This window comes from Balearica regulorum, chromosome W, assembly GCF_011004875.1.
Source record: "Balearica regulorum gibbericeps isolate bBalReg1 chromosome W, bBalReg1.pri, whole genome shotgun sequence".
In the NCBI taxonomy this organism is placed as follows: Eukaryota; Metazoa; Chordata; class Aves; order Gruiformes; family Gruidae; genus Balearica; species Balearica regulorum.
Genome location: NC_046219.1, coordinates 20,184,056 through 20,197,140, shown reverse-complemented (window position 1 = coordinate 20,197,140; position 13,085 = coordinate 20,184,056). Strand labels below are relative to the sequence as shown.

At 43.3% G+C, this 13,085-nt stretch overlaps 1 protein-coding gene across 1 annotated transcript; it reads right to left on the bottom strand.

Moving 5' to 3' along the window:
• Window positions 1–1,114: 1,114 nt before the first annotated feature.
• Window positions 1,115–11,374, bottom strand: LOC104643891 (insulin gene enhancer protein ISL-1). The gene is made up of 6 exons (XM_075739155.1): window positions 11,347–11,374; window positions 10,345–10,534; window positions 7,254–7,513; window positions 5,035–5,321; window positions 3,455–3,622; window positions 1,115–1,231 (listed from the first exon to the last, which is right to left on the bottom strand). Exons 1-6 carry the CDS (start codon window positions 11,372–11,374, stop codon window positions 1,115–1,117), a joined length of 1,050 nt encoding a protein of 349 aa, XP_075595270.1.
• Window positions 11,375–13,085: the final 1,711 nt, after the last annotated feature.

The window sequence follows — 13,085 nt, the reverse complement described above, 5'->3', positions numbered from 1 at the left end:
AGACAAAGCCCACATAGAATTAGACATATAATTCAAAGACCACGGCAAAACATTTTTTTCTTTTTTTTCTTTTTTCTTTTACTTCAGCAAACAAAAAAATAGAGTCAAGTGACATGAAAATTGGCGAGTCTTCCGATAATAAATAATAAATTACTTTATAATTTTGCAATGCAAAAAAAAAAAGGATAAAAGGATTTTTTCTTTTCCTTTTTTTTTTTTTTTTTTTTTTTACTTTTTTCACTTTATTGAGAGAGAGAGAGAAACAGCCGGTTTAACCAATTACTATATACATCTTTGGGGGAGGGGAAGGTTCTTGGACGAACACATTTCAAACACAATCCCGAGAGGCTTTGTGGCAAAATAGAGGTATACCTTGTTGCAATGCTTTTATAAATCGGTTTTTAAAGAGGAATTCAAAAACCTATTTTTAATCGCTTCCAACTTGATAGAGGATGGATCTCAACCAAGCAAAATCAAAACCCCGCTACAGTACATGCTAGAAGAAACCCAGGAAACAACCCCTTGTTAGAGTCAACTAAAAACAACATTGCAAGCCAATGCAGCTCCACCTTCCTGCAATGAATCTTTCAACAATGCGGGGCTAAATCATCTCTTTCCTGATGATGGAAAACCTAGTGGAGCTCCTTTTGGCAAGGCAATCCAATATAGAACCAGCACCACTCGGATTGGGAGGGACTAGATAGAAAGTCCCTTTACCTTGGTTTCTCCCTAAGATGTGCAGTCAAATGTAAGGATAATTTTTTTCATCTTTTTTTTTTTTTTTTTTTTGAGATCCACGAGTAAAAATACTTTACGTTTTGAAAATGTCTTTTCGATCCTCCTCTGATTTAATAGCACGGGTTTTGGGGTTTTTTTAGTATTTATTCTAGTAAGATCCCATGATTGTCTTCACAGTGTTGCTACCATATTACCTTGTCTTTTCAAACATGACTCCGTTCATTTAATGGAGCTGTTCCTTGCTAGGTTCATTACAGGGTTGTTAAATACTTTTTCCTCACTAAATTTCGGAATCCCACGCGATCACTTTCCCACTCTCTCCAACAGGGATGATGGTAAGGGCAGAAACAACAACAGGAATCTGAATGAATGTTCCTCATGCCTCGATAGGACTGGCTACCATGCTGTTGGGCGTATCTGGGAGCTGAGAAGACATTGATGCTACTTCACTTCCAGTAGAATTGGAACCAGGTCCTCCTTCTGAAAAATTAACCTGGAAAAAAAAAAAAAAGAATTTTTACAACTGTAACAATCAGAGAAAAGTAGCAGGAAAAGGCAAAGAAGAATGCAAAAATAAATATACAGGCATGTAGCCGAATGGCTTGATACATCTCCACAGGAGGCTGTGTCACTGCTTGTTGCTTTGTTTAGTTTTCCCATTGACTTCATAGGAATCTTCTTCAGGCCTTCGGCCAAATCACCAAAAACAAAACAGATTAAAAAAAAAAAAGACGACTGAAAAATCAACCAAATAAAAACCCAACCCTATTAATGAGGCCTTTTTCCCTGTCTTGCAAGAGTGGCCATCCCAACAGAATGTTCTAATCAATTATTTAAGAGTGCATGTGTTTTTTGGACACAAAACTGCAAGGTTACTTTTTTCCCCTTTTGTGCACATAATAAAATAAACCTGGAAGGAGTATCTAGGAGCAGAAGGCATTTGAAACAAGCCATCCTCTTTCATTTGCGATTTGAAGCGGGTAGTATCTCTTTTTAATGAGAGTCAGTTTGATAAAAAAGGTCACATTTCTCCATTCTAATGTGCCCCGTGGCTCCTGTTAGTTTAGGAGCAGTGTTGGGAAAAAGGCATAATTTGAAGGGTGGAGCTTCACTAATCCAAAAGCTTTCTTTGACACCTATTTAGCTGGCCGATCCTGTGTTTAAGGCCCTTTCCAGATTAGAGAAGTGCCTTGAAAGGTCGATGAACCGTCTGTTCCATCCACACTTCTTCATTTTAACTCTTTTCAGCATCAGACATTATGCCCAATATATATCAATATTTATCTATCTAATGATCTATGTATATGCATGTGTGTATTTGGGCTATACATCTTACATTCTGCCTCTTGGGGTTTTTTGGGGGGTTTGGGTTTTTTTTGACCTACTCCTTACAAAAACTCACTGCAGCAAAAATTTTTAAAGAAGTCTCCTATTCTGTTAAGGCATAATAAGTAAGGCAGCCAAAGGAGATCACTTTTTCTTGCGTCTGCTTGACAGCTTGATTAAAGCAGGAAAACCGGTGGTTGCTCTAGAGATAAGATGATGCAAACAGCTCTGCTGCTGTGCTACAGCTTCCCGATCGAGCAGTGTGCCAGGGGAGGGAAGCATGCTGCAGCCTGCCACTGGGGAAAAAAAGAAAAAAAAAAAAAAGAAAAAAAAAAGCGATCCTGTAAAAGAGTGTTGATACTAAATTGAAAAGGTCTGAAAACATTTCTAGATATGGCTATAAACCTTCATTTTCCATCACTTCCTCTTGAAAAAAATGCCCAACAGATCAAAAAATGGTCTATATATTGTTTCATCATTAAATATTATTTTGAATCACTGAAAAACCATACACAACGTACCTTATTATTTTAAAGATCTGGTTTTAACACACTTAGGCCAGGAAATTCAGTTAAGGTTGAACATCTGTCCTTAATTCACCTCGTTGGGCCTAAGTATTGCAGATGATATGGTCCCATATGAGCTGCCAAACGATGTAGGCATAAGGAAGTGAGTTAAGAACAGAATTTATTCTAAAATATCTGTTTTCTTTTGGCTTAAGGTAGTTTCTTATATTGTTTGAATTTTTCACGTGATTATGTACTAACAATTCCCTTTCTGAAGCACAACATTTAATGTAAACTATATATATGTATACATTTGCGTGTATATATAGATATATTAAGTTATATCTAGAGGTACATGCATAAAACAAGGACTTTGACAATTTAATTAAGCTACTCATGTTTGTGTGACAAAACAAGGACACAGACTGACATTGCAATCATATATTTAAAATCCACCCTACAGTATAAAGGGAAAATGGGCCCGAAGGGGGGGGGAGGGGCAAATTTTAGAAACTGCTATCATAAATATACATACAATTAAATGACATGTGAACAATGTTTTAGTTCTCTGGATAGAGGTGCTTTCATTTTTCAGGAGTGTGCAAGCTGAGTTAGTCTCAGACCTGGGTCGGGCCTTATCCATCTCCCACTCAACTCGGCAAGAAATCTACTTTGCACTAAGGTAAATTTTGCACAAAGCCCTATTAAATCAGTTAAATTCGCCGCATTTACAGAGTGCCATCATGCCCACCTTGCAATTTCAGGAAATCTCGGCTAGTCTGAATTGCTCATCTCTCTGAGGGTATCCGCAGCATTTAGGGAATTCCCCATTGCTCTGTCCCGGGTACACCGCTGGCTTGCTCCGACTGGGAACCGACACTTACTAGTTGCTGAAAAGCAGGTTGATCTATGTCACTCTGCAATGCGAAGTCACTCAGTACTTTCCAGGGCGGCTGGTAACTCTGCACCTCCACCGGGTTCGCCTGTAAACCACCATCATGTCTCTCCGGACTAGCAGCCACCATCGGAGTTCCTGTCATCCCTTGGATATTCTGTGAACAGCCCAGCAAAAGATGTTAATGAGCTTGGTTAACTTCATTGGATATAAGCACTGAGTCAATAAACTGCTTTCTGTCTTATCTATACAGTCGTTGTCGCTTGTATTTGCTTTGTTAATCTGCTGTGAATGTTTTACTCTAGGTCAGCCTATTTCTACCTGCTGCATTTATCACAATGGAAGTTTACTTTCTTTCCCTTTAATCCTCTTATTTCTCTCAAGGCATACCCCCCCCCCCAGCTTTCTTAAACACGAGCACTCTGTATCTTGGCTGCCGATGCACGGCTGAGCACAAGAAACGGTTAATCATGTTCCCTCTCTATTTTGCATCCAGGCTGGTTTTGTTCTGTGTGACCTTAACTAGATCATATATCCAATGCACGGCAAACCTGGGGCATGTCAGTACCGCGCTCTTTCAAAAACCAAACCAAAACACCCCCCCAAAAAAAAACCACTTCCAGCCCTTCCAGTACGCCCTGTGGTGCAGGCACTGTGTACAAAATAAGTCCAAGCCTCGACGAATAGATTGTTCAGGCGATTTAACAACATCGTGTTTTATTTCATTCCAACAAGGTAAAATGAAACTCCTTAAATTCCACTTAACTAGGCAGCTTTATGAATTAATAGTCATTCTCAGGTCAATCAATATACAGAGGGAGAATAACAGACTCTTCTTCGAGTGGACTAACAACAACAGCAGGAAAAAAAAAAAGTTAGCTTAAAATGGAGACAGCCAGTTTGCTATGCTGAATCCAGCACTTTCCGCTTGCTTGCATCATACATGCATATGCCCGCAGAGCAGAACTCAATATATTTCTACGCAAGAACTATATATTTTAAATAGCCTGTAAACACGACGGTAATTCCATAAACTTTGCATTGCATTTGTCTTTTTCTACAGTAAGCACACTGACAAACACACACATACACATTGTAGTATATAAAGTGCTAAGAAAATACATCAGATTTCCCTTTTACTCATGGGTTTTACTTCTGGGTTTAACCCTGTGTAAAACCATTGAGAGAGGGCGAAAGCATCATTTTTCCCCTCAAAGAGTCCTTTGTATTTGAAATATAAATATTATACCAGGCTGGGCTTATTACATCCCATAAACTCTGCAGTTAGTTAGCAATTCATGCTGCAGAGAAGTTAGTCTAATCCACTGCGTATTCTTAGCCCCACAAGACGTGTTCGCTTAAGCTGCCTATGTTGGCTTCTCGCTGTGGTCTGTTTTAAATGCACTGACAGCAGAACAAGCGAATAATAGTTACGTGGTATCATTTTGTTTGTTTTAAGGGAGCTCCCACAAAATAAAAAACGTCAAACCGATCCTAGAGGCTGGCCGGGCTGGACATAGCCCAGGCGTTTCTCCTTGGGAAGCACGGTCAGAGGCTGAAGCCACTTACAGTTTTGTTATTGGGTTGCTGTTGCTGAAGTTGCTTCATCATAATGCTCCTTTTTTTGTCCTTGCACCGCTTGTTTTGAAACCAAACCCTGATGACCCTCGGGCTGAGGCCAGTCATTTCTACCAGTTGCTCTTTCATGAGGGCATCAGGTCTGGGGTTGGCAGCGTAACAGGTCCTCAAAGTGTGAAGCTGTTTTTCATTAAGGACAGTCCGGACTCGGGTGGTCTTCTCGGGCTGCTTGTGGACGTGGGGTCGCAGAGCTGGCTGTCTGGCAGATATAGGTTCTACTGTAAGGGAAGGGAAAGGGAGGAACAAGATCCTCATAAGTAGGAAGCAGGGAGTCTGCAGAATCTATGAATCTAAGCTGGTGGGACGGGGGAGACGGAGGTGGGTGGGTGATGAACCCTCTTTCAAAAGCCATTCGAGCAGTCAGATCTATTGCAGCTCCTGCATCCTCCTCTGCTTTATGCGCTGGTGGACTGACAGGACAGACATTTCTGACTCCACAGATAATTTGCAAAAACAAACCACCACCACCCCTAAACCCCTTAATGACAGAAGCGTGGACCTGTATGAGACTTGACAGGGGAGGTCGAGTTGGCTAAGGTGTGCGTGCGCTGGAAAGGAGGGGTTTATGTATTTATTTCCTGACAAATCACCAAAACAGATTTTTGGCCCGAAAAGTAATAAAAGAATACTTCTTAATTAATCATAATTCAGGTCTGCTTCTTGTATACTAAATCTAGCTCAGTTTAGCCAGAGGCTGCGATAACTTGCAACAGCTCCCGGCATTTTGATGCTTCCAAATCAAAGCAAAACAAGCTAAATCCGCTGCACCATAAACGTGGAGGAAAATCCCGCGAGAGCCCCGTATCCCAGAGCTCGGGAGACAGAGGTCTATCTTAGAAAGTGGAGGTGCTAGGTGAATTTATGTCAACTTTTGATGAATACTTAAAAATATTAATATTTCGCCAATTCTTTAAAAGGGGACCAAGCCTGGCAACTCATGGAAACCGCCAAGAAATGCAAAACAACGTGTAACGTACCATCAAGAGCTAAAAATATTCGTGTGATTGTGCTATTCTTCTGTGCATTGTGTAGCTGTAGTTATCTAGATGTAATTTGACCCAGTCAAGGGAAAAATAAAAACTACCTTTTTTTTTTTTTTCCGCTAAAATCCTGGCTAACTAAAAAGTGTTCACTTTTGTACAGTCAGGTTCCGACTTCTCTGATTATAACAATAAAGCAGTAAATTCGATGAATACAATACGAAGGCTTCAATTATTAGCAGTGTTGCACCTGCAGACACAATATGCCTTTCAGAGACATGCACAAACATGCTATAGGGAGCATGTACGATCTCTCTAAAATTCTGCAATGATCAGCTACGGGATTTTTTTTCTCCCTATATCTATATATATGTCACCTGAAGGCAGCTCAGAAGCGGGAAACGAGCTTGTTTAAACATAGCTGTGTTTATAAATAACTTTTCGAGTTACAGTTACTTGCACAGCAATAACGCCAGCCAACCTTGCTTTGACCAGCCTAGTTTGCCTCAAAGAGACGTTCATCTTCCTAAAGGTAAGCGTCTCTGAGTATCTGATGTACACGTCGAGAACTAAAAGTGTAAGTAAAGGTGGTGCGACTCTGAAGTTACAATGCTGAGTTTTAAGATGAAATTCTCATCAAATCACATAAAACGTTTCAAGAAGGCAGAGTCACTTTAAAAGGCAATTACTGAAGATTAGCTTGTTGACAGTTTTAAATTACGGCCTAAGTGCTCGCCTGTAGTTATGAAGTCTATCTCTTTTCGGATCCTGCTTCCTCCAGTGGTTAAAACAGCTTTCCCACATACTCTGTGCTTTGCCCCAGACCTACTCCGTGCATAGACTCGCCCGTCTCCGACTGAGGCTCCCGGCTGCCCCGGGCTCAAGGGGGGCTCCCGCACCCGGTGTCTGGTCGGAGCAGGAGGTGTGCAGGTTGGCGGGAGGTGCAGTCCGCTGTACCCCCCTGCGCAGGTGTCTCCGCTTCACGCATACCGCGGGCGTTTTTCCCAGCAGCCGGACCCGCGGCAGCCCGGGTGTAGGACGCGCTGCCGCTGCCTCTACGCGGGCGCGCACGCTCGGGGCCGCTGAGCCCGCTGCATGCGGCAGGGCCCCCCACCAGGCCGGGCGGCGCCAAACCCCACGGGCTTCCGCGGCGCTGGGTGCGGGTAGTACCTGCCATTTGCAGCGGCCGGGCGGGATGCAGGGGGCTGAGGGGGTCCCCAGCGCCCAGGCTGGCCCGCTCCATCACGTCGTGGTCCGCCCGGCAGAAGAGGCTGTCCTCCCGCAGCGCGAATTCATCGCCGGGGATGAGCTGGCGGCTGCAGGCCACGCAGCGGAAACACTCGATGTGGTACACCTTGGTGCAGGCGCGCATCACGAAGTCATTCTTGCTGAAGCCGATGCTGCACTTGGCGCACTTGATGCCGTATAACCTGAGCAGGGCCCAGCCCAGAAAGAAGGAAAAGGGAGGGAAGGAGGGAGAGCACGGGAGGGGGAAGGGGAGGGCAAGGAAAGGCCGGGCGGTGGGGAGAAAGGAAGGGGGAAAAGTGAGAGGGTTTCACTCCCGTTCGTGGGCAGCCCCGTGGCCCCGCGTAGACGCGCCGCACACAGTCCACTAGTTAAACAAGCCTTGAAAATACAGACGCCAAAATAAGAAAGGAATAAAATGGATTCGTTTGCTGACGGTGACTTGATCCCCCCGCCGTCTTTTACGGCGGGGACCCGGACACGGCGGTGGGCAAGGAGAGGAAGAGGCGGCGGAGGTGGAAGGAGAAACAGAGGGAGAAACAAAAAAAGACCCCCTTCCTTCTCGAGGAGATGCCGACCTCTCCCTCCTGCCCCAGCGCCCGGGCTGCAGCAGGCGAAGGGTCGTCCCTGCCCTCTCCCTCCGGCACGGCGGAGGGACCTGACCTAGCCTGGCCCGCAGCTGAACCAGACCGCCCGGGTACACCAGGAAAAGGCGAAGCTGACATCGACTCCCCACAAACGTGCCAGCCTCATCAAATGCTGTTGTTTTTGCGATGAAACCAATCAGGATTTCTGCCGCTTTAATGCGTGTCCAGGCTGCCGGCAGGGATGGCTCTGCCAGCGGCCGAGGCTCTTCCCCTTGTCCTCTCTCATAAGGTTCATTTTATACAACAATATAGACATATAGGCATACACACACCCTTATATATATATACACGCTCACATATATAGTAGTGTACCTCCCCCGCCCCTTACTAAAACGCATTTTTCGGTGCTTCGGCTCTGCAGCCTGCCCCTACCTCAGCCTCCTTGCCCCGTCTCCCCTCCTGCTCATGCTCCCACCTTGAGCCGGGGCTCAGGCCCTCCAGCAGGAGTGAAAGGGCAACTTCTCACTGACAGCCCCATACGGCAAATAAAGGGTTTCTGGGGTTACACGCTGGTATGGGTTGCGGGTTCCTCATCTCCCGTGGAGGAGAGGGGGACAGTTCACCCATCAGTAGATGAACATGAGAAAATGTTCCAAATCGGGTGTCTAGAACTGCATAGTCTCTCGGGTCCCACTGCGTGCTTCTTAGCATTAAGTAAAATTAACATCTTTCTGCAGATGTACGGATACACGCACACAGAACTGTAAAAGCTGTTCTTAAAAGTGAGGTAATATTCATTCCCACACATTTCCTCATCAGTACACTTCATTAGAAATAGTCATACATTAGTCATACATTAGAGATGTATACTTGTGAGTACAGATGGTTATTTACACACATCTTTAGTTGCTATGTCTACTCATCCTATAATCAGAGCTACGTATTTCCGAATTATAACGTTTTGAGAAGAAAAAACAAACAGCTAAACGGCAAAAGAACAGGGCGACTGCAAAGTGTATGCATTAATAGGTACAAAAGTTGGGAGAGTTGCCCACGTCTGACAATTACAGATTGGCTCACGATCTAATTCAAAGTCGACTTGCACATAATGTACATCTTACTTTTAAAATTGTAGCAAATGAAATGTATTGCATATTAACTTAAAAGAGCTGCATTTTTTTGTTTGTTTAAATTTCGCCCGCTGAGTTCTTGCAGAAGGTAAGTGAGCACGTCTCAGTCCCAAACGTTTCTTTTCACTTGAAATTAGTGAAAGGACGAAAGTGTACTCTTTTTCGCCATAGTAAAACTTTGAGAATAATCTCACAACATGGCTTGAAGGAATGATCTGCTTATGAACTGTGCAATGGAGAAGGAAAGACTCAAGTGCTTTATTTCAATTTAGATTTACAAAGAAACTAGAAAAGATATCTTAGGTGGCTAGGTAAGTACTTGCTCCCAAGTACTTTTACTTTCTGTAAAAAAATAAATACTGTCCATACCTCAGTGTCATGCAAAATTCTAGTTTGGCAAATACAGTAGACGACACTGGAATGGATCAGCATGACCCAAGAGCACAAATAATAAACACATTCGAAATTCTTGCTTTGGTTTCTCTATAGTGTCAGGATCGGTAACTCTCACATTTTATCAGTTATCAAATTTTAATGTGAGGAAGGAAGCGGTTCCATTATATAAATATACCTATTTGTTCGCGAACAGATGATGGGCAATTTGATCTGCTCTAATTCATAATTATAGATAAGAAAGGACAGTCAGATATCACCAAAGGGGTTAATATTTTAAAAGATTAAGTGTCAGTTATTTTAGCGAAGAAACATTTCGGTCTAGGTTTTAACCATCCCACAAAATGATCCTTCATTCTGAAGGAAACTTCAGTTTTGTTTTTCTATTGCTTTTTTGTTTTTTTTTTTTTTTTTTGATAGGCCTAGTTTAAATTTTTCCCCCCATGTATTTATTTTTACGGCATACATGCTTGAAGTACCTTTCTTATGAATACCATTATGCCTTTGCAAAAACACAGAGATGCATTTCTCAGGTTGTGTTAAAAAGCGATCAGTTCCATGTTGCTCATAATATCTACACTACTGAAAATATTCTCCATTACCTACGATTTCCCACTTTGTTAGAATCACAGGATGCATTACCAAAGTCCTCAGGAGTGTCCCATACAGTCGCTAGCTGTTTCCGAATGTGGTTTTGTTTATACAGAGATTTGTATTTCAGTTTATGGAATAAAAAAAACTTGATGACTCGAACTTTTTTCCTTGCCTATCTATGGGGAAATCACTTAAAAATATACTAATTGTCTTTTCATCCTCTTTCCACAATTGTCCCTCTTCCTGCCTCTGTCAAATTTATAAAGTTTTATAAAAACCTCACCCAAGAATTAAACAACATAAATGGCGTACCTGATATAATCTCTTTTACAGTAAGTTTTGCCATCCCTAACAAAGCACGTACAGGTCTCGTCCAAATACTGATTACACTCTGCACACTTCAAACACGCCGCATGCCATTCCAAATCCGGAGAAACTCTCAGAATATACTGATCGTGAATTTGATTGCCGCAACCAACACATAAGGAAATCAGGCGTTTTTCTGAAATGAAAATAAATACATGATTGACTAATTGTTTACTCTCCTACAGAGATAAACACACTTTTAATGTCGTTCCCTTATAGGGCGTACTCTGGGAGTGTTGTTGGTTTTTTGGTGTCTTTTTAAAGAGTATTACACTTTTGAATGGTAATTGAAGTGTGCCATCGTTTAGAAAGGAGGAACATATGTTAAAATGCAGATGTGAACAGCCTTCGGGGTGAACGTTCTCATTTTGCAAGCCTTGCATGGAATCAAACCTCCGAACTCTTTCGTGGGTTTATTATTATTTTATTATTTGGATTCCTTTCCTTACGAGGAGAGCACCTATATGTTTGATTTCATTTTTTTTAAGAGGCGCTCTGATAGGAAACGTCGAACGCATGGCTGGGTGCGCTTCCCATTCAGCTCTTTGCTATAGAAGAGGGGACTCGAGGCTGCTAGCAAGAAGCAGCCAAGCATCGTTACGGTGGTCACTTGCTCTCTTTTGCAAGTCTAATGCTAATTCCCCTAGATGGACTAGGTGCTGGATAGTTAGACAGCCTCACCGCAGTCTAGCATGAAAAGAATTTAAGGCTCCATGATGGGAGATCCCATTAAAATCCTGCCTGCTCCCCAAACTTTAAAAGAGAGCAAGACCCCAGGCTATTAACATACAAAGCTACGAGGATAAAACACAGCAAACATGCAGGTATGGCAACAAAGGCACTTTCTCTACCATTCAAATGAAATTCAGCTCTTTATCAGTTCACCTGCCTGAGACGATTACGATAGACAGCACATTTATTCCAACAACGGTAAAAATTCCGCCTTACTTTTTAGTGGGTCTCTCATGTCTCCCATATCTGTAAGAGGGTGCAATGTCCACACTGAAACGGTGTACGGTTTCAAGACCCCAAAATAATTTTGAGAGCTGTCGCTAATTAAAAAAAAAAAAAAAGCAAAAGCAAAAAAAAAGACTCAAAAAAACCAAACCCCAAACCAACCAAACAAAAAAAAAAACAACCCCAGAACACCACCAACGTGGGAGATACTGTGGGCTGTAGAGATACAGGACTACGGAGAAAGAATGGTGCACAGCGGAGTCTAGCTGCATGGAAACAGCACAATGCAGCAGTGCCAGACTGAGTACTAGCGACTCAAGCACTCGCCTCACCCTCATCTCTTACTCAAACTTCTCTGCTCCAACTCAGCCCACTCGCCATTGGCCTGACGTCATGCGCGGGGACATTACGCCTGCGCGACGTCCATTGGCTGTGAGCAGTACGGCGCAGCTGTTCTGATTATCATATTTCAGCGTCAAGCAGTGTAGCGGCTCCAGCTTAGGCTTTCGGAGGCAACTTTTTCTCGCTCCTTATCTGTATTTCCTTTTATACTTTTTTTCTTGTCTTTCTTTTATTCTCGATCCCTGCCGCTTATCTCTCATCACATCTTTCATTTTTGTTCCCGGCCCACTCGGGCTCCTCCACATCTTCTCCCGTTTGGGCTTGCCGTGCCATATTTACAATTTCCGTGTGTTTTTGTTTGTTTTTTGTTTGTGGAGTTTTGGGTCTTTTTTTTTGGGGGGGTGGTGGTGGTGGTGGTGTAATTCAGCTATTTCCTTTCCGAGCGTTTATCTTTCCTAGGCAGGAACCACTGCTCCGTTTTGCCCAGGTGAAGCTGCCCTGAGCAAGGAGGGCAAGGAGGCAGGCTGGCTGGGCATGGCCCCAGCTACGAGATGGGACTGTTTATGTTTTTCCTCCAGCCTCTTTCTCTCTTAAAATCGTGGATAAAAGCTTCATGTATTTCTGTTAAACACAAGATCGAAGAAGGTACAAATATTTACCTTAAATTGTCTCTCAACACTCCCTCCAATTTATGTTTTCCAATCCCTTTTAGATATTTTTCCTTTTTTTTTCCTTTTTTTTTTTTCCTAATCTGTAAATAGAAACGCATCCTGTGTTTAGACGGTTTCATAGATTGGCCAGGAATGGAGATTCGCGGAGAAAAGTGAAGAACTTCTGTCTTTCCCCGTGGAGAAACCCTTAAAATTCTTATTAAAAAAAAAAAAAAAAAGAGAGAAGACGGCAACTCTGCCGTTTGCGCGGCTCTGCAGCGCTGGTTCCCGAAGGCGATGTGGAAAGCCCAGATCCGAGAGTCACGGCCGGGTGTGGTGCGATGCCCGCGCCCCCAGCTACGCACCGGCGCACGGCGCCCCGTAGCCTGCCCCTTTCAAAGGGCAGGCTCCGCTTAGGCTACACGGTGAGTTTCCTTTAGTCTGTGCGCGAAACTGTACCCGCTCCCGAGCGTGTCCACCTCGAACCCCTCTGAATCTCCCCTCATCTTAAACGCCCCCTTTGAGTTTGTTTAAATCACATTTTTGTGTTCTGTTCCTCATGGGCTGTTACACCGCCCTCATCAATGTAGTGTATAAGTGCCCTCCAATCACTACTCATCAGGAAAATATTTTTTTTTCAAAGTCTTATTTTACTTTAAAGGCAACCGACGAGACTAGAGTTTGAGTGAAAGAGAAGCAGACATATTCACGTGGAATATCTTCCCGCGGGGAAAACTG

Excerpts from the sequence above, each read along its gene's own strand:
- LOC104643891 (XM_075739155.1), bottom strand. The coding sequence starts at position 11,374 with ATGGGAGACATGAGAGACCCACTAAAAA. Across the intron at positions 10,535-11,346 it reads CATGAGAGACCCACTAAAAA|AAAAACGCCTGATTTCCTTA; the intron begins GTAAGGCGGAAT and ends TTTTCATTTCAG. Across the intron at positions 7,514-10,344 it reads TGTAAAAGAGATTATATCAG|GTTATACGGCATCAAGTGCG; the intron begins GTACGCCATTTA and ends GGCCCTGCTCAG.